At 45.3% G+C, this 19,950-nt stretch overlaps 3 protein-coding genes across 3 annotated transcripts; all 3 read right to left on the bottom strand.

Annotated features, from left to right (window-relative positions):
• Positions 1-3,896: 3,896 nt before the first annotated feature.
• Positions 3,897-6,560, bottom strand: LOC128484019 (DC-STAMP domain-containing protein 2-like). Its single transcript, XM_053460339.1, has one exon. The coding sequence runs from the start codon at positions 6,558-6,560 to the stop codon at positions 3,897-3,899; it is 2,664 nt and encodes an 887-aa protein (XP_053316314.1).
• A 3,900-nt stretch (positions 6,561-10,460) lies between these two features.
• LOC128484018 (DC-STAMP domain-containing protein 2-like) lies at positions 10,461-13,124 on the bottom strand. The gene has a single exon (XM_053460338.1). It carries the CDS (start codon positions 13,122-13,124, stop codon positions 10,461-10,463), a length of 2,664 nt encoding a protein of 887 aa, XP_053316313.1.
• Positions 13,125-17,028: 3,904 nt separating this feature from the next.
• On the bottom strand, positions 17,029-19,692 carry LOC128484017 (DC-STAMP domain-containing protein 2-like). Its single transcript, XM_053460337.1, has one exon. The coding sequence runs from the start codon at positions 19,690-19,692 to the stop codon at positions 17,029-17,031; it is 2,664 nt and encodes an 887-aa protein (XP_053316312.1).
• Positions 19,693-19,950: the final 258 nt, after the last annotated feature.

Raw genomic sequence — 19,950 nt, 5'->3', positions numbered from 1 at the left:
CTCGTCAGTTGTTTTTGCGACAATATCTGCCCTGACTTGCCTCACTCAGCGATCACAAAAGCAGGAGGAGAAATGGGTCAAAATGAAGAAATAAAAGTCAGTCTCTTTACTAATCTTTTGCACTACTGGAGGTTCAGTCACTACAAGTAGCTTGCTGTCTCCTCTAGTACTGAAGCTCCACGCCCAGTGTGAGGTTATTATGCTCTGATGATGTCACAATAGCACTGCTGTCATGACAGGGAGAGCAGGGCACATGCCAGCACCTACGGGGGAGGGGCACCTTGCTTTTTATAAAGATGAACTGACATAACGGTTATGAGAAGCTTATTAAACTATATATATATATATATATATATATATATATTTATCTCTCTCTTTCTCTCTCTCTCTCTCTATATATATATACATTAAATTACATATCCTTTAAGCCATAAAATCTGGTTGTAGTCAGAAAAATCTGTGCGGCACAATTCAGTCCTTGACTAAAAGATAATAAAGGGTATGAGCCAAAATGCATGTAAGGACCATATCACGTAATGAAACCACAAGGGTTTGCTTTGAGAGCAGCCAAACCTCTTTACCAGCAGTTAGACCAAAGGGACTGTAGAAAGAGACCTGAGGTATCTAAAGTGTAAAATGACAGACACATGTTTCTAATTTAAGTTGGTGGAGATCCCAGAACAGTACTGAATGCCCAATTATTGCTTTGGCAGAAATCCCTTAACAGTATGCAAGGATCTCAGCAACTCGGAAATTGGGCTCATTTGCCTCTTATAATTCTAAGTCTATTATTCACAGAACTTGACAAAGTCACTGGGTCAGCATTGAGAGGGTTAAACACCCTTGCTATAAGGTTTTGTTTTTGCTTTACTTGTCCAGTGTGTTTATTTGGTTTTACACCATTAAGATCAATTAAAGTTTAGTCAGGTCATTGAGTCAATTGTGGCTAACTCTGGTTTTGGAGCCTCCTCGTGTATACCGCCTTACTAATCCAACAGACATCTTGGCAGAGGTGCCCCTACCATCTAGGTGCCCTGCCCAGGGTTGCCTGTATGTTAATGCCGGTCTACCTTTTGGGGCTTACATCCTAATGACATTTTCACCACACCACAAGATTGCAGAGTAGAAAAAATGTGTCACGCAGAAAGATTCATTTCAGCGGCTTATGTGTGTATGCAGGGTGGAAGCCACTAAAACTGGCTAGGAGAATGGCTTAGCTGTATAAGTAATAGATACATTGATACTGTTCAAACCTGACATTGATTTACCCTTGCAGCTTTTTCGCTGAGGCAGCTGTTTCAAAATTCATATCAGTATATTGGAATCTTTGAACTCTCCTCAGTTGGCCATATACTAACAGTTTCATAAACTAATGAGATACATTGTTTTATTAGTGTCATTTTGTAGTGATTTAGTTTACTTCAGGGAAGCTGAGATCTATGTCTCACTGTGGAACAGGCAGCATTATCTAGTCATTTCCCTGCCCCTTGAAGTTTTTTGAAGCATATATTAATGTCTTAAATCTGTAATCTTTAAACATCGTGGCATATGTTTTAGTGTATGGAACTGCAAAATCTAGGACTTGAAAGGAAATCTAGGAAAGTGAAAGGTACAAAATGTATTTTAAGTAGATTCAAAGTAAACCTGTGTTTAAACTCTGTTTAAAGTTTGTTGGTTAAATTATTTTACACTACATTACAATGAGAGATGGACAGTGTGGAGAAAACCCAACTAAGGTCTAGATTGGTTAAAGTTAAACTCTAGCCACGATATGTCTTTTGATGTTTGTGATAGCCGAGGGTCACCTATTATTTTCCTGTTTTTTATGCAAAAGCATAGAGCGATTAATCAGAACTCGTTTGCGCTGTTTCCCTGCCCTCAGCTTTTTGCCTTGCTGGAGATGCGTTCCATTGAACAGCTCTGGAGCCGCAGTGTCTCTAGCAGGTGTTTATTCCTTTTCTTTCACGTAAACAAAACCCCAAAATATTCAAGTAGGTCCTATGTACTTTAATATGCATTAATCGTTGGTAAGGTATTTTGGGGCTGGATCCATTCTTCTTTGTATGCCAAAAGCTCTGATTCCCCCCCACACACAAAATACTCTTTGATTTCATAGATAACAGGATGCCACACTCCTAGGCCTGATGGCAGAAAGGGTGGTGGTGTAGGCATCCTTCTCTCACCTGACTGCACCTTCCAGCATATACCAAGCCCTCCCTCCCTCTCATTCTGTTGCTTTGAAGTTCACACAATCCATCTTTTCTCTCCACTCTCTCTTCAAATTGCTGTCATATATCGCCCTCCAGGCCCTACCTCACAGTTCTTTGACTGCCTGGCTCCCTTTCTTCCTCTCTCCTAATATCCCCTGCCTTATTCTGGGTGACTTTAACATTCCTTTAGATATATCTAACAACTCTGCTAGCTCTAAACTCCTCTCCCCGACATCCTCCTCTGGTCTGAGGACACTCACTTGATCTGGTTTTCTCCAGACATCCTCCTCTGGTCTGAGGGACTTCCTTATCTTCCTTGCACGTCGCTCCTCTTCTGCTTCCCCACTCTGTGAAACCCTCCACTGGCTCCCAATTGCCTTTAGAATTACATTTAAAATCCTGGTACTGACATATAAGGCCATCCATTATACGGTTCCTCCATACATTTCTGACCTCATTAGCAAATACTCTCTTACTCGATCCCTACGTTCTTCCCATGGGCTAAGGCACTCCTCCTCACTTATCACCTCTTCCTTTTCCCGTCTACAAGATTTCACTCGAGCTGCCATATATCTCTGGAATCTACTCCCAAGGAACCTTCAGCATTCACCCTCCCTCCCTCCCGACATTCAAGAAACATCTCAAAACCCACTTCTTCAGAGAAGCATACCATCTTAGCTGCTAGAACTTCCTTGTCATTGATACAACCATCACACTACCTCTCACAGTTTCTCTGTGCCTTATGTTTGTCACCCCATTCCCTCAAGATTGTAAGCTTGCGAGCAGGGCTCTCTCTGTCAATTCTTGTCTTGTCATATCCCTTGAATTCATGTACTGTAGTAAGCCCTGCGTAAACTATTGGCGCTATATAAATAAAAGATAATAATAATAATAATAATAATAATGGGGAATGATCTATACGCGTGTTTGGCTTAATTTACTGAGTGGTAAAATGTGACTTGCACCCCATCTTCTTTTTTTATCCCTATGTTCATATCTACTACAATTTAAATAGAAGCAGTACACATTAGTACTCATAAACATCTGGGACTATGCTATGCAGCTTATACTACAACATGACCATTGAATCTGAATGCGGGAATTGACCATTCGGGTAACTTTCTTTTTAGTTTTCCCATTATATATTTTTCGGTAGCATTAAAATATAAGTATTACATTTAAAGAGATGCTGAAACCTGTGAATTTGGCGATTAAAGCCAGCAAAACTAAATACCTCCCAGATGCGAATTTCTTTGAAAATGATGCATCAGTCTAGTTCTGTATTCAGCAGGTATAGACGATCTACTGTCAGCAATACTGACCTAAAGTGCTAGCTTCTGTTGGATCTGCTTGTCATAAGAATGGATTGGGCATTCAGTTGGCAGTAACGACTCACATCTGGGGACATTAAATATTGAAAGGAATACGTACAGTAGACCTGAAGTATTAATCCTTTTTTGTTCGTTTTCTAAAAAAATAATAAAAAAAGAACATTTAAAATGTCTTAAAAGAAACCTGCTATTTGTTTTCCCAAACCCAAAGTCAAAATTTATTTAAGAGTGAAAGGCGCAAAAAACTGTGGTCTAAACCAGCAGGAACAGGATGCAAGCCGATTCACTTGGTGGTGAAGGGATTACAAAGGAAATTTAGGTAGAAGAAGGGGTGGGTATAGTTCTGAATTCCATTCTAGTTTCCACCTCCATTCTTCACCGCCCGCCGTCCTCTCCTCCTGGGTGGCCTCTGCCGCGCGGGGGTGACCAGATCCCTCTTCCTTCGTGCTTCTGTCCACTTTGTGAATGGGGGGGTCGTGTGGTCCTCAGAATCTGAAGAGCCAGTGTCCTCTGTTGAGTTCTGATATTCAAAATCTGTATCTTCAGAGTCCTCACTGGATTCAACCTCACTGATTCCTGAGCTCTCATCTTCCTCCCTGCCACGGACCTCCTCCTTATACTTCTCCAGGAGCTTCTCGCCTAACGCTGCTCTGCTACCCTGGCTACGGAGAACCTGTTTGAGGCGATCCTTCACAACCTCTTTCAGCTTCTTCCTCTTTCCTTTCTCTTCAGCCTTAATGGTTTTCATGGCATCGATCCAGAGGTGGACCTGTTCTTCGTCACTGGAGTCGACCTCCTCTTCGATAGCCTCAGAGTATGCCAGTGGAGCCATACAAATTGTGCAGATGTTATTAAGGATCTCAAAGCAGCCCCTGCAGTACATCCCTTTACAGCCTGGGGTGATGCAGGCCACGCAGTCCTGCCCCTCGCTGCCAGTGATTGTCTTGGCACATGCCATGCAGTACTGCTCATTGGTGCCCAACAGCTGGGCAAACCAGCGGCACCCGGGGAGTTTTGCCGCCAGGACCTGCAGGAAGCTAGAGTGCCCCCCGTCCTCTGCATTCATTCTCACGCTCCTGATCAAGGAGTCCTCAATGTTTGTGCGTTTGGTTATCAAGTTGTTGTAAAGAAAACAGATGCGCTCCTGCTCACGGGATGGGTAATAATAGGCACAGATTACGCGCTGCAGCCTCCGTATGTAGACGCCAAATATCGCAATGAGGAAGCACAGGCCATACATTGAACCTATGAGTATGTATCCTTTAAAGTCTGGGGCGGACGGAGCGACTAGGCATTTCTTTGACAAAACTGTCAAGTTCCCTCTCTGAAGGATGTCAAACGCAGACACCACATTGGAGAAGATTTCGCTGGCATAACCGGAGCCGTTGATCAGCACAGAGAACGTCACCGGAGCTCTGGCAACCACGTCTGCTTGCAGCAGGTAATACACCATGTCCAGCACCCAGTAGATGATGAAGTCCATCACCATCATAAATGCGACCACCAGAACATTTCGGAAGACGTTGATGATGTCAAAAGAATATCCCTTCCTCTCACGTTTGGTCAGGTAAAGCGAACCTGGCAGGATGAAGTTGTAGGCCTCTCTGGCGGAAAGGGGCAGGAGGGTTCTGCGCCCTTGCTTGGCTCTCATCACGTCCAGCTCTATGAAGGACCGCGTTATGTAGATATTGTCGTGGTTATCTTCATAGAGGTACTTGCGCTGGTACCGAGCGGCCATGATGTAGATGAAGAGGCAAACAAATGTCATTGAATAGCTGAACATGCTGAGCACATCCAGATAGGGGTTCAGTGTGCTCTGCACTTCGCTCATGATGCCGACTGCCACCTGCTTGATGCTCTTGCTGGAGTTCAGGTTTATGTCGAAGTCGTGAATAACCGTCACGTTAAACTCAAACTTGTCCTTGATGTTGCGGAGCATGTTGATGATGGGGTTTTTCACATGCTTTCGGACATATTTCTGGAGATACTTTGGCAGGAGGCATAGGATTGTAGCGGTTTTAGCCAGTCCACACAGCGGTTTGAAGGCGTCCACAATGTAGCACAGGAATGACAAGAATGGCATCACCTGGAAGCACTGATTCCGTGCCGTGTCAAATATTTTCCTGCACTTTAGATAGGGAACTTCCAGTTCCTCGTTACAGACCTCCCCGATATTGGCGATAAAACGCCACACATTCCGCAGGACGCGTCCGATGTGCTTCACTCCGTCTGTCACCGTCTTGAAGAACTTTCTGGCCCGATCGGCCACTCCTTTCAGCCTCTGGCCGATGTTCCTCAGAATATCCAGCGCACTCACTAACGGCCTTTTAACTTTTTCCAGGAGCTCCTTGGTCTGGTTCATTGCCAGTTCCACGCCGCAGGACACGGACTCAGATGAGCGCCGGAAATTCTCCAAGGTGTTGGCTGCAGGTCCCTGTAAGGCCAGCGAGAAGGCGACCAGGAGCACGATGGTCTTGCCCTCAATTGAGAAGAGCTGGGGCAGCATAAGGAACACTGTGACCCGCATCTTCATGAAGAAGGCCATGCCGAGGGTGAGGAGGATGCAGATGACCACTGAGGACACGATGCAGTACTTCAGGCTATAGTTCTTCACAAAGAGGACGATGGCCGCATACATGGCGGTGAGAATCAACCCAAAGGTGAAGGCGCCACAGCTCCTCAGAGAAGATTTCACCGCGTTGTCCTCTCGGAGTTGGGCTCTCACCTCCTTTTTGTCCTCGTCAATGTAATCCTCGGCGCTCACTTCCTCGACCTTCACTTCTTCAGGGCACAGGTTTGACAAGCAATCGCGGGAGCAGTCACAGGGGCAGTCGCGAGGGCAGTCGCAGTCCCGCGGGCAGTCGCAGGGGCAGTCGCAGGGGCACTTGCGCTTGCAGGGGCACTTGCAGGAGCAAGGACAGTTGCAGGAACAGGCGCAGGGGCAGGCACGCCGGCATAGGCCACATGTGGTTTTGCAGCAGGTACACATCCATTCCCAGGGGCCTAGTGTTGTCCCCATCTCGTCAGTTGTTTTTGCGACAATATCTGCCCTGACTTGCCTCACTCAGCGATCACAAAAGCAGGAGGAGAAATGGGTCAAAATGAAGAAATAAAAGTCAGTCTCTTTACTAATCTTTTGCACTACTGGAGGTTCAGTCACTACAAGTAGCTTGCTGTCTCCTCTAGTACTGAAGCTCCACGCCCAGTGTGAGGTTATTATGCTCTGATGATGTCACAATAGCACTGCTGTCATGACAGGGAGAGCAGGGCACATGCCAGCACCTACGGGGGAGGGGCACCTTGCTTTTTATAAAGATGAACTGACATAACGGTTATGAGAAGCTTATTAAACTATATATATATATATATATATATATATATATATATTTATCTCTCTCTTTCTCTCTCTCTCTCTCTATATATATATACATTAAATTACATATCCTTTAAGCCATAAAATCTGGTTGTAGTCAGAAAAATCTGTGCGGCACAATTCAGTCCTTGACTAAAAGATAATAAAGGGTATGAGCCAAAATGCATGTAAGGACCATATCACGTAATGAAACCACAAGGGTTTGCTTTGAGAGCAGCCAAACCTCTTTACCAGCAGTTAGACCAAAGGGACTGTAGAAAGAGACCTGAGGTATCTAAAGTGTAAAATGACAGACACATGTTTCTAATTTAAGTTGGTGGAGATCCCAGAACAGTACTGAATGCCCAATTATTGCTTTGGCAGAAATCCCTTAACAGTATGCAAGGATCTCAGCAACTCGGAAATTGGGCTCATTTGCCTCTTATAATTCTAAGTCTATTATTCACAGAACTTGACAAAGTCACTGGGTCAGCATTGAGAGGGTTAAACACCCTTGCTATAAGGTTTTGTTTTTGCTTTACTTGTCCAGTGTGTTTATTTGGTTTTACACCATTAAGATCAATTAAAGTTTAGTCAGGTCATTGAGTCAATTGTGGCTAACTCTGGTTTTGGAGCCTCCTCGTGTATACCGCCTTACTAATCCAACAGACATCTTGGCAGAGGTGCCCCTACCATCTAGGTGCCCTGCCCAGGGTTGCCTGTATGTTAATGCCGGTCTACCTTTTGGGGCTTACATCCTAATGACATTTTCACCACACCACAAGATTGCAGAGTAGAAAAAATGTGTCACGCAGAAAGATTCATTTCAGCGGCTTATGTGTGTATGCAGGGTGGAAGCCACTAAAACTGGCTAGGAGAATGGCTTAGCTGTATAAGTAATAGATACATTGATACTGTTCAAACCTGACATTGATTTACCCTTGCAGCTTTTTCGCTGAGGCAGCTGTTTCAAAATTCATATCAGTATATTGGAATCTTTGAACTCTCCTCAGTTGGCCATATACTAACAGTTTCATAAACTAATGAGATACATTGTTTTATTAGTGTCATTTTGTAGTGATTTAGTTTACTTCAGGGAAGCTGAGATCTATGTCTCACTGTGGAACAGGCAGCATTATCTAGTCATTTCCCTGCCCCTTGAAGTTTTTTGAAGCATATATTAATGTCTTAAATCTGTAATCTTTAAACATCGTGGCATATGTTTTAGTGTATGGAACTGCAAAATCTAGGACTTGAAAGGAAATCTAGGAAAGTGAAAGGTACAAAATGTATTTTAAGTAGATTCAAAGTAAACCTGTGTTTAAACTCTGTTTAAAGTTTGTTGGTTAAATTATTTTACACTACATTACAATGAGAGATGGACAGTGTGGAGAAAACCCAACTAAGGTCTAGATTGGTTAAAGTTAAACTCTAGCCACGATATGTCTTTTGATGTTTGTGATAGCCGAGGGTCACCTATTATTTTCCTGTTTTTTATGCAAAAGCATAGAGCGATTAATCAGAACTCGTTTGCGCTGTTTCCCTGCCCTCAGCTTTTTGCCTTGCTGGAGATGCGTTCCATTGAACAGCTCTGGAGCCGCAGTGTCTCTAGCAGGTGTTTATTCCTTTTCTTTCACGTAAACAAAACCCCAAAATATTCAAGTAGGTCCTATGTACTTTAATATGCATTAATCGTTGGTAAGGTATTTTGGGGCTGGATCCATTCTTCTTTGTATGCCAAAAGCTCTGATTCCCCCCCACACACAAAATACTCTTTGATTTCATAGATAACAGGATGCCACACTCCTAGGCCTGATGGCAGAAAGGGTGGTGGTGTAGGCATCCTTCTCTCACCTGACTGCACCTTCCAGCATATACCAAGCCCTCCCTCCCTCTCATTCTGTTGCTTTGAAGTTCACACAATCCATCTTTTCTCTCCACTCTCTCTTCAAATTGCTGTCATATATCGCCCTCCAGGCCCTACCTCACAGTTCTTTGACTGCCTGGCTCCCTTTCTTCCTCTCTCCTAATATCCCCTGCCTTATTCTGGGTGACTTTAACATTCCTTTAGATATATCTAACAACTCTGCTAGCTCTAAACTCCTCTCCCCGACATCCTCCTCTGGTCTGAGGACACTCACTTGATCTGGTTTTCTCCAGACATCCTCCTCTGGTCTGAGGGACTTCCTTATCTTCCTTGCACGTCGCTCCTCTTCTGCTTCCCCACTCTGTGAAACCCTCCACTGGCTCCCAATTGCCTTTAGAATTACATTTAAAATCCTGGTACTGACATATAAGGCCATCCATTATACGGTTCCTCCATACATTTCTGACCTCATTAGCAAATACTCTCTTACTCGATCCCTACGTTCTTCCCATGGGCTAAGGCACTCCTCCTCACTTATCACCTCTTCCTTTTCCCGTCTACAAGATTTCACTCGAGCTGCCATATATCTCTGGAATCTACTCCCAAGGAACCTTCAGCATTCACCCTCCCTCCCTCCCGACATTCAAGAAACATCTCAAAACCCACTTCTTCAGAGAAGCATACCATCTTAGCTGCTAGAACTTCCTTGTCATTGATACAACCATCACACTACCTCTCACAGTTTCTCTGTGCCTTATGTTTGTCACCCCATTCCCTCAAGATTGTAAGCTTGCGAGCAGGGCTCTCTCTGTCAATTCTTGTCTTGTCATATCCCTTGAATTCATGTACTGTAGTAAGCCCTGCGTAAACTATTGGCGCTATATAAATAAAAGATAATAATAATAATAATAATAATAATGGGGAATGATCTATACGCGTGTTTGGCTTAATTTACTGAGTGGTAAAATGTGACTTGCACCCCATCTTCTTTTTTTATCCCTATGTTCATATCTACTACAATTTAAATAGAAGCAGTACACATTAGTACTCATAAACATCTGGGACTATGCTATGCAGCTTATACTACAACATGACCATTGAATCTGAATGCGGGAATTGACCATTCGGGTAACTTTCTTTTTAGTTTTCCCATTATATATTTTTCGGTAGCATTAAAATATAAGTATTACATTTAAAGAGATGCTGAAACCTGTGAATTTGGCGATTAAAGCCAGCAAAACTAAATACCTCCCAGATGCGAATTTCTTTGAAAATGATGCATCAGTCTAGTTCTGTATTCAGCAGGTATAGACGATCTACTGTCAGCAATACTGACCTAAAGTGCTAGCTTCTGTTGGATCTGCTTGTCATAAGAATGGATTGGGCATTCAGTTGGCAGTAACGACTCACATCTGGGGACATTAAATATTGAAAGGAATACGTACAGTAGACCTGAAGTATTAATCCTTTTTTGTTCGTTTTCTAAAAAAATAATAAAAAAAGAACATTTAAAATGTCTTAAAAGAAACCTGCTATTTGTTTTCCCAAACCCAAAGTCAAAATTTATTTAAGAGTGAAAGGCGCAAAAAACTGTGGTCTAAACCAGCAGGAACAGGATGCAAGCCGATTCACTTGGTGGTGAAGGGATTACAAAGGAAATTTAGGTAGAAGAAGGGGTGGGTATAGTTCTGAATTCCATTCTAGTTTCCACCTCCATTCTTCACCGCCCGCCGTCCTCTCCTCCTGGGTGGCCTCTGCCGCGCGGGGGTGACCAGATCCCTCTTCCTTCGTGCTTCTGTCCACTTTGTGAATGGGGGGGTCGTGTGGTCCTCAGAATCTGAAGAGCCAGTGTCCTCTGTTGAGTTCTGATATTCAAAATCTGTATCTTCAGAGTCCTCACTGGATTCAACCTCACTGATTCCTGAGCTCTCATCTTCCTCCCTGCCACGGACCTCCTCCTTATACTTCTCCAGGAGCTTCTCGCCTAACGCTGCTCTGCTACCCTGGCTACGGAGAACCTGTTTGAGGCGATCCTTCACAACCTCTTTCAGCTTCTTCCTCTTTCCTTTCTCTTCAGCCTTAATGGTTTTCATGGCATCGATCCAGAGGTGGACCTGTTCTTCGTCACTGGAGTCGACCTCCTCTTCGATAGCCTCAGAGTATGCCAGTGGAGCCATACAAATTGTGCAGATGTTATTAAGGATCTCAAAGCAGCCCCTGCAGTACATCCCTTTACAGCCTGGGGTGATGCAGGCCACGCAGTCCTGCCCCTCGCTGCCAGTGATTGTCTTGGCACATGCCATGCAGTACTGCTCATTGGTGCCCAACAGCTGGGCAAACCAGCGGCACCCGGGGAGTTTTGCCGCCAGGACCTGCAGGAAGCTAGAGTGCCCCCCGTCCTCTGCATTCATTCTCACGCTCCTGATCAAGGAGTCCTCAATGTTTGTGCGTTTGGTTATCAAGTTGTTGTAAAGAAAACAGATGCGCTCCTGCTCACGGGATGGGTAATAATAGGCACAGATTACGCGCTGCAGCCTCCGTATGTAGACGCCAAATATCGCAATGAGGAAGCACAGGCCATACATTGAACCTATGAGTATGTATCCTTTAAAGTCTGGGGCGGACGGAGCGACTAGGCATTTCTTTGACAAAACTGTCAAGTTCCCTCTCTGAAGGATGTCAAACGCAGACACCACATTGGAGAAGATTTCGCTGGCATAACCGGAGCCGTTGATCAGCACAGAGAACGTCACCGGAGCTCTGGCAACCACGTCTGCTTGCAGCAGGTAATACACCATGTCCAGCACCCAGTAGATGATGAAGTCCATCACCATCATAAATGCGACCACCAGAACATTTCGGAAGACGTTGATGATGTCAAAAGAATATCCCTTCCTCTCACGTTTGGTCAGGTAAAGCGAACCTGGCAGGATGAAGTTGTAGGCCTCTCTGGCGGAAAGGGGCAGGAGGGTTCTGCGCCCTTGCTTGGCTCTCATCACGTCCAGCTCTATGAAGGACCGCGTTATGTAGATATTGTCGTGGTTATCTTCATAGAGGTACTTGCGCTGGTACCGAGCGGCCATGATGTAGATGAAGAGGCAAACAAATGTCATTGAATAGCTGAACATGCTGAGCACATCCAGATAGGGGTTCAGTGTGCTCTGCACTTCGCTCATGATGCCGACTGCCACCTGCTTGATGCTCTTGCTGGAGTTCAGGTTTATGTCGAAGTCGTGAATAACCGTCACGTTAAACTCAAACTTGTCCTTGATGTTGCGGAGCATGTTGATGATGGGGTTTTTCACATGCTTTCGGACATATTTCTGGAGATACTTTGGCAGGAGGCATAGGATTGTAGCGGTTTTAGCCAGTCCACACAGCGGTTTGAAGGCGTCCACAATGTAGCACAGGAATGACAAGAATGGCATCACCTGGAAGCACTGATTCCGTGCCGTGTCAAATATTTTCCTGCACTTTAGATAGGGAACTTCCAGTTCCTCGTTACAGACCTCCCCGATATTGGCGATAAAACGCCACACATTCCGCAGGACGCGTCCGATGTGCTTCACTCCGTCTGTCACCGTCTTGAAGAACTTTCTGGCCCGATCGGCCACTCCTTTCAGCCTCTGGCCGATGTTCCTCAGAATATCCAGCGCACTCACTAACGGCCTTTTAACTTTTTCCAGGAGCTCCTTGGTCTGGTTCATTGCCAGTTCCACGCCGCAGGACACGGACTCAGATGAGCGCCGGAAATTCTCCAAGGTGTTGGCTGCAGGTCCCTGTAAGGCCAGCGAGAAGGCGACCAGGAGCACGATGGTCTTGCCCTCAATTGAGAAGAGCTGGGGCAGCATAAGGAACACTGTGACCCGCATCTTCATGAAGAAGGCCATGCCGAGGGTGAGGAGGATGCAGATGACCACTGAGGACACGATGCAGTACTTCAGGCTATAGTTCTTCACAAAGAGGACGATGGCCGCATACATGGCGGTGAGAATCAACCCAAAGGTGAAGGCGCCACAGCTCCTCAGAGAAGATTTCACCGCGTTGTCCTCTCGGAGTTGGGCTCTCACCTCCTTTTTGTCCTCGTCAATGTAATCCTCGGCGCTCACTTCCTCGACCTTCACTTCTTCAGGGCACAGGTTTGACAAGCAATCGCGGGAGCAGTCACAGGGGCAGTCGCGAGGGCAGTCGCAGTCCCGCGGGCAGTCGCAGGGGCAGTCGCAGGGGCACTTGCGCTTGCAGGGGCACTTGCAGGAGCAAGGACAGTTGCAGGAACAGGCGCAGGGGCAGGCACGCCGGCATAGGCCACATGTGGTTTTGCAGCAGGTACACATCCATTCCCAGGGGCCTAGTGTTGTCCCCATCTCGTCAGTTGTTTTTGCGACAATATCTGCCCTGACTTGCCTCACTCAGCGATCACAAAAGCAGGAGGAGAAATGGGTCAAAATGAAGAAATAAAAGTCAGTCTCTTTACTAATCTTTTGCACTACTGGAGGTTCAGTCACTACAAGTAGCTTGCTGTCTCCTCTAGTACTGAAGCTCCACGCCCAGTGTGAGGTTATTATGCTCTGATGATGTCACAATAGCACTGCTGTCATGACAGGGAGAGCAGGGCACATGCCAGCACCTACGGGGGAGGGGCACCTTGCTTTTTATAAAGATGAACTGACATAACGGTTATGAGAAGCTTATTAAACTATATATATATATATATATATATATATATATTTATCTCTCTCTTTCTCTCTCTCTCTCTCTATATATATATACATTAAATTACATATCCTTTAAGCCATAAAATCTGGTTGTAGTCAGAAAAATCTGTGCGGCACAATTCAGTCCTTGACTAAAAGATAATAAAGGGTATGAGCCAAAATGCATGTAAGGACCATATCACGTAATGAAACCACAAGGGTTTGCTTTGAGAGCAGCCAAACCTCTTTACCAGCAGTTAGACCAAAGGGACTGTAGAAAGAGACCTGAGGTATCTAAAGTGTAAAATGACAGACACATGTTTCTAATTTAAGTTGGTGGAGATCCCAGAACAGTACTGAATGCCCAATTATTGCTTTGGCAGAAATCCCTTAACAGTATGCAAGGATCTCAGCAACTCGGAAATTGGGCTCATTTGCCTCTTATAATTCTAAGTCTATTATTCACAGAACTTGACAAAGTCACTGGGTCAGCATTGAGAGGGTTAAACACCCTTGCTATAAGGTTTTGTTTTTGCTTTACTTGTCCAGTGTGTTTATTTGGTTTTACACCATTAAGATCAATTAAAGTTTAGTCAGGTCATTGAGTCAATTGTGGCTAACTCTGGTTTTGGAGCCTCCTCGTGTATACCGCCTTACTAATCCAACAGACATCTTGGCAGAGGTGCCCCTACCATCTAGGTGCCCTGCCCAGGGTTGCCTGTATGTTAATGCCGGTCTACCTTTTGGGGCTTACATCCTAATGACATTTTCACCACACCACAAGATTGCAGAGTAGAAAAAATGTGTCACGCAGAAAGATTCATTTCAGCGGCTTATGTGTGTATGCAGGGTGGAAGCCACTAAAACTGGCTAGGAGAATGGCTTAGCTGTATAAGTAATAGATACATTGATACTGTTCAAACCTGACATTGATTTACCCTTGCAGCTTTTTCGCTGAGGCAGCTGTTTCAAAATTCATATCAGTATATTGGAATCTTTGAACTCTCCTCAGTTGGCCATATACTAACAGTTTCATAAACTAATGAGATACATTGTTTTATTAGTGTCATTTTGTAGTGATTTAGTTTACTTCAGGGAAGCTGAGATCTATGTCTCACTGTGGAACAGGCAGCATTATCTAGTCATTTCCCTGCCCCTTGAAGTTTTTTGAAGCATATATTAATGTCTTAAATCTGTAATCTTTAAACATCGTGGCATATGTTTTAGTGTATGGAACTGCAAAATCTAGGACTTGAAAGGAAATCTAGGAAAGTGAAAGGTACAAAATGTATTTTAAGTAGATTCAAAGTAAACCTGTGTTTAAACTCTGTTTAAAGTTTGTTGGTTAAATTATTTTACACTACATTACAATGAGAGATGGACAGTGTGGAGAAAACCCAACTAAGGTCTAGATTGGTTAAAGTTAAACTCTAGCCACGATATGTCTTTTGATGTTTGTGATAGCCGAGGGTCACCTATTATTTTCCTGTTTTTTATGCAAAAGCATAGAGCGATTAATCAGAACTCGTTTGCGCTGTTTCCCTGCCCTCAGCTTTTTGCCTTGCTGGAGATGCGTTCCATTGAACAGCTCTGGAGCCGCAGTGTCTCCAGCAGGTGTTTATTCCTTTTCTTTCACGTAAACAAAACCCCAAAATATTCAAGTAGGTCCTATGTACTTTAATATGCATTAATCGTTGGTAAGGTATTTTGGGGCTGGATCCATTCTTCTTTGTATGCCAAAAGCTCTGATTCCCCCCCCACACACAAAATACTCTTTGATTTCATAGATAACAGGATGCCACACTCCTAGGCCTGATGGCAGAAAGGGTGGTGGTGTAGGCATCCTTCTCTCACCTGACTGCACCTTCCAGCATATACCAAGCCCTCCCTCCCTCTCATTCTGTTGCTTTGAAGTTCACACAATCCATCTTTTCTCTCCACTCTCTCTTCAAATTGCTGTCATATATCGCCCTCCAGGCCCTACCTCACAGTTCTTTGACTGCCTGGCTCCCTTTCTTCCTCTCTCCTAATATCCCCTGCCTTATTCTGGGTGACTTTAACATTCCTTTAGATATATCTAACAACTCTGCTAGCTCTAAACTCCTCTCCCCGACATCCTCCTCTGGTCTGAGGACACTCACTTGATCTGGTTTTCTCCAGACATCCTCCTCTGGTCTGAGGGACTTCCTTATCTTCCTTGCACGTCGCTCCTCTTCTGCTTCCCCACTCTGTGAAACCCTCCACTGGCTCCCAATTGCCTTTAGAATTACATTTAAAATCCTGGTACTGACATATAAGGCCATCCATAATACGGTTCCTCCATACATTTCTGACCTCATTAGCAAATACTCTCTTACTCGATCCCTACGTTCTTCCCATGGGCTAAGGCACTCCTCCTCACTTATCACCTCTTCCTTTTCCCGTCTACAAGATTTCACTCGAGCTGCCATATATCTCTGGAATCTACTCCCAAGGAACCTTCAGCATTCACCCTCCCTCCCTCCCGACATTCAAGAAACATCTCAAAACCCACTTCTTCAGAGAAGCATACCATCTTAGCTGCTAGAACTTCCTTGTCATTGATACAACCATCACACTACCTCTCACAGTTTCTCTGTGCCTTATGTTTGTCACCCCATTCCCTCAAGATTGTAAGCTTGCGAGCAGGGCTCTCTCTGTCAATTCTTGTCTTGTCATATCCCTTGAATTCATGTACTGTAGTAAGCCCTGCGTAAACTATTGGCGCTATATAAATAAAAGATAATAATAATAATAATAATAATAATAATAATGGGGAATGATCTATACGCGTGTTTGGCTTAATTTACTGAGTGGTAAAATGTGACTTGCACCCCATCTTCTTTTTTTATCCCTATGTTCATATCTACTACAATTTAAATAGAAGCAGTACACATTAGTACTCATAAACATCTGGGACTATGCTATGCAGCTTATACTACAACATGACCATTGAATCTGAATGCGGGAATTGACCATTCGGGTAACTTTCTTTTTAGTTTTCCCATTATATATTTTTCGGTAGCATTAAAATATAAGTATTACATTTAAAGAGATGCTGAAACCTGTGAATTTGGCGATTAAAGCCAGCAAAACTAAATACCTCCCAGATGCGAATGGCTTTGAAAATGATGCATCAGTCTAGTTCTGTATTCAGCAGGTATAGACGATCTACTGTCAGCAATACTGACCTAAAGTGCTAGCTTCTGTTGGATCTGCTTGTCATAAGAATGGATTGGGCATTCAGTTGGCAGTAACGACTCACATCTGGGGACATTAAATATTGAAAGGAATACGTACAGTAGACCTGAAGTATTAATCCTTTTTTGTTCGTTTTCTAAAAAAATAATAAAAAAAAGAACATTTAAAATGTCTTAAAAGAAACCTGCTATTTGTTTTCCCAAACCCAAAGTCAAAATTTATTTAAGAGTGAAAGGCGCAAAAAACTGTGGTCTAAACCAGCAGGAACAGGATGCAAGCCGATTCACTTGGTGGTGAAGGGATTACAAAGGAAATTTAGGTAGAAGAAGGGGTGGGTATAGTTCTGAATTCCATTCTAGTTTCCACCTCCATTCTTCACCGCCCGCCGTCCTCTCCTCCTGGGTGGCCTCTGCCGCGCGGGGGTGACCAGATCCCTCTTCCTTCGTGCTTCTGTCCACTTTGTGAATGGGGGGGTCGTGTGGTCCTCAGAATCTGAAGAGTCAGTGTCCTCTGTTGAGTTCTGATATTCAAAATCTGTATCTTCAGAGTCCTCACTGGATTCAACCTCACTGATTCCTGAGCTCTCATCTTCCTCCCTGCCACGGACCTCCTCCTTATACTTCTCCAGGAGCTTCTCGCCTAACGCTGCTCTGCTACCCTGGCTACGGAGAACCTGTTTGAGGCGATCCTTCACAACCTCTTTCAGCTTCTTCCTCTTTCCTTTCTCTTCAGCCTTAATGGTTTTCATGGCATCGATCCAGAGGTGGACCTGTTCTTCGTCACTGGAGTCGACCTCCTCTTCGATAGCCTCAGAGTATGCCAGTGGAGCCATACAAATTGTGCAGATGTTATTAAGGATCTCAAAGCAGCCCCTGCAGTACATCCCTTTACAGCCTGGGGTGATGCAGGCCACGCAGTCCTGCCCCTCGCTGCCAGTGATTGTCTTGGCACATGCCATGCAGTACTGCTCATTGGTGCCCAACAGCTGGGCAAACCAGCGGCACCCGGGGAGTTTTGCCGCCAGGACCTGCAGGAAGCTAGAGTGCCCCCCGTCCTCTGCATTCATCCTCACGCTCCTGATCAAGGAGTCCTCAATGTTTGTGCGTTTGGTTATCAAGTTGTTGTAAAGAAAACAGATGCGCTCCTGCTCACGGGATGGGTAATAATAGGCACAGATTACGCGCTGCAGCCTCCGTATGTAGACGCCAAATATCGCAATGAGGAAGCACAGGCCATACATTGAACCTATGAGTATGTATCCTTTAAAGTCTGGGGCGGACGGAGCGACTAGGCATTTCTTTGACAAAACTGTCAAGTTCCCTCTCTGAAGGATGTCAAACGCAGACACCACATTGGAGAAGATTTCGCTGGCATAACCGGAGCCGTTGATCAGCACAGAGAACGTCACCGGAGCTCTGGCAACCACGTCCGCTTGCAGCAGGTAATACACCATGTCCAGCACCCAGTAGATGATGAAGTCCATCACCATCATAAATGCGACCACCAGAACATTTCGGAAGACGTTGATGATGTCAAAAGAATATCCCTTCCTCTCACGTTTGGTCAGGTAAAGCGAACCTGGCAGGATGAAGTTGTAGGCCTCTCTGGCGGAAAGGGGCAGGAGGGTTCTGCGCCCTTGCTTGGCTCTCATCACGTCCAGCTCTATGAAGGACCGCGTTATGTAGATATTGTCGTGGTTATCTTCATAGAGGTACTTGCGCTGGTACCGAGCGGCCATGATGTAGATGAAGAGGCAAACAAATGTCATTGAATAGCTGAACATGCTGAGCACATCCAGATAGGGGTTCAGTGTGCTCTGCACTTCGCTCATGATGCCGACTGCCACCTGCTTGATGCTCTTGCTGGAGTTCAGGTTTATGTCGAAGTCGTGAATAACCGTCACGTTAAACTCAAACTTGTCCTTGATGTTGCGGAGCATGTTGATGATGGGGTTTTTCACATGCTTTCGGACATATTTCTGGAGATACTTTGGCAGGAGGCATAGGATTGTAGCGGTTTTAGCCAGTCCACACAGCGGTTTGAAGGCGTCCACAATGTAGCACAGGAATGACAAGAATGGCATCACCTGGAAGCACTGATTCCGTGCCGTGTCAAATATTTTCCTGCACTTTAGATAGGGAACTTCCAGTTCCTCGTTACAGACCTCCCCGATATTGGCGATAAAACGCCACACATTCCGCAGGACGCGTCCGATGTGCTTCACTCCGTCTGTCACCGTCTTGAAGAACTTTCTGGCCCGATCGGCCACTCCTTTCAGCCTCTGGCCGATGTTCCTCAGAATATCCAGCGCACTCACTAACGGCCTTTTAACTTTTTCCAGGAGCTCCTTGGTCTGGTTCATGGCCAGTTCCACGCCGCAGGACACGGACTCAGATGAGCGCCGGAAATTCTCCAAGGTGTTGGCTGCAGGTCCCTGTAAGGCCAGCGAGAAGACGACCAGGAGCACGATGGTCTTGCCCTCAATTGAGAAGAGCTGGGGCAGCATAAGGAACACTGTGACCCGCATCTTCATGAAGAAGGCCATGCCGAGGGTGAGGAGGATGCAGATGACCACTGAGGACACGATGCAGTACTTCAGGCTATAGTTCTTCACAAAGAGGACGATGGCCGCATACATGGCGGTGAGAATCAACCCAAAGGTGAAGGCGCCACAGCTCCTCAGAGAAGATTTCACCGCGTTGTCCTCTCGGAGTTGGGCTCTCACCTCCTTTTTGTCCTCGTCAATGTAATCCTCGGCGCTCACTTCCTCGACCTTCACTTCTTCAGGGCACAGGTTTGACAAGCAATCGCGGGAGCAGTCACAGGGGCAGTCGCGAGGGCAGTCGCAGTCCCGCGGGCAGTCGCAGGGGCAGTCGCAGGGGCACTTGCGCTTGCAGGGGCACTTGCAGGAGCAAGGACAGTTGCAGGAACAGGCGCAGGGGCAGGCACGCCGGCATAGGCCACATGTGGTTTTGCAGCAGGTACACATCCATTCCCAGGGGCCTAGTGTTGTCCCCATCTCGTCAGTTGTTTTTGCGACAATATCTGCCCTGACTTGCCTCACTCAGCGATCACAAAAGCAGGAGGAGAAATGGGTCAAAATGAAGAAATAAAAGTCAGTCTCTTTACTAATCTTTTGCACTACTGGAGGTTCAGTCACTACAAGTAGCTTGCTGTCTCCTCTAGTACTGAAGCTCCACGCCCAGTGTGAGGTTATTATGCTCTGATGATGTCACAATAGCACTGCTGTCATGACAGGGAGAGCAGGGCACATGCC

Source organism: Spea bombifrons, chromosome 3 (genome assembly GCF_027358695.1).
Source record: "Spea bombifrons isolate aSpeBom1 chromosome 3, aSpeBom1.2.pri, whole genome shotgun sequence".
NCBI lineage: Eukaryota > Metazoa > Chordata > Amphibia > Anura > Pelobatidae > Spea > Spea bombifrons.
Note: the sequence above shows the minus strand (reverse complement) of the source record. Positions and strands in the feature narration are given on the sequence as shown.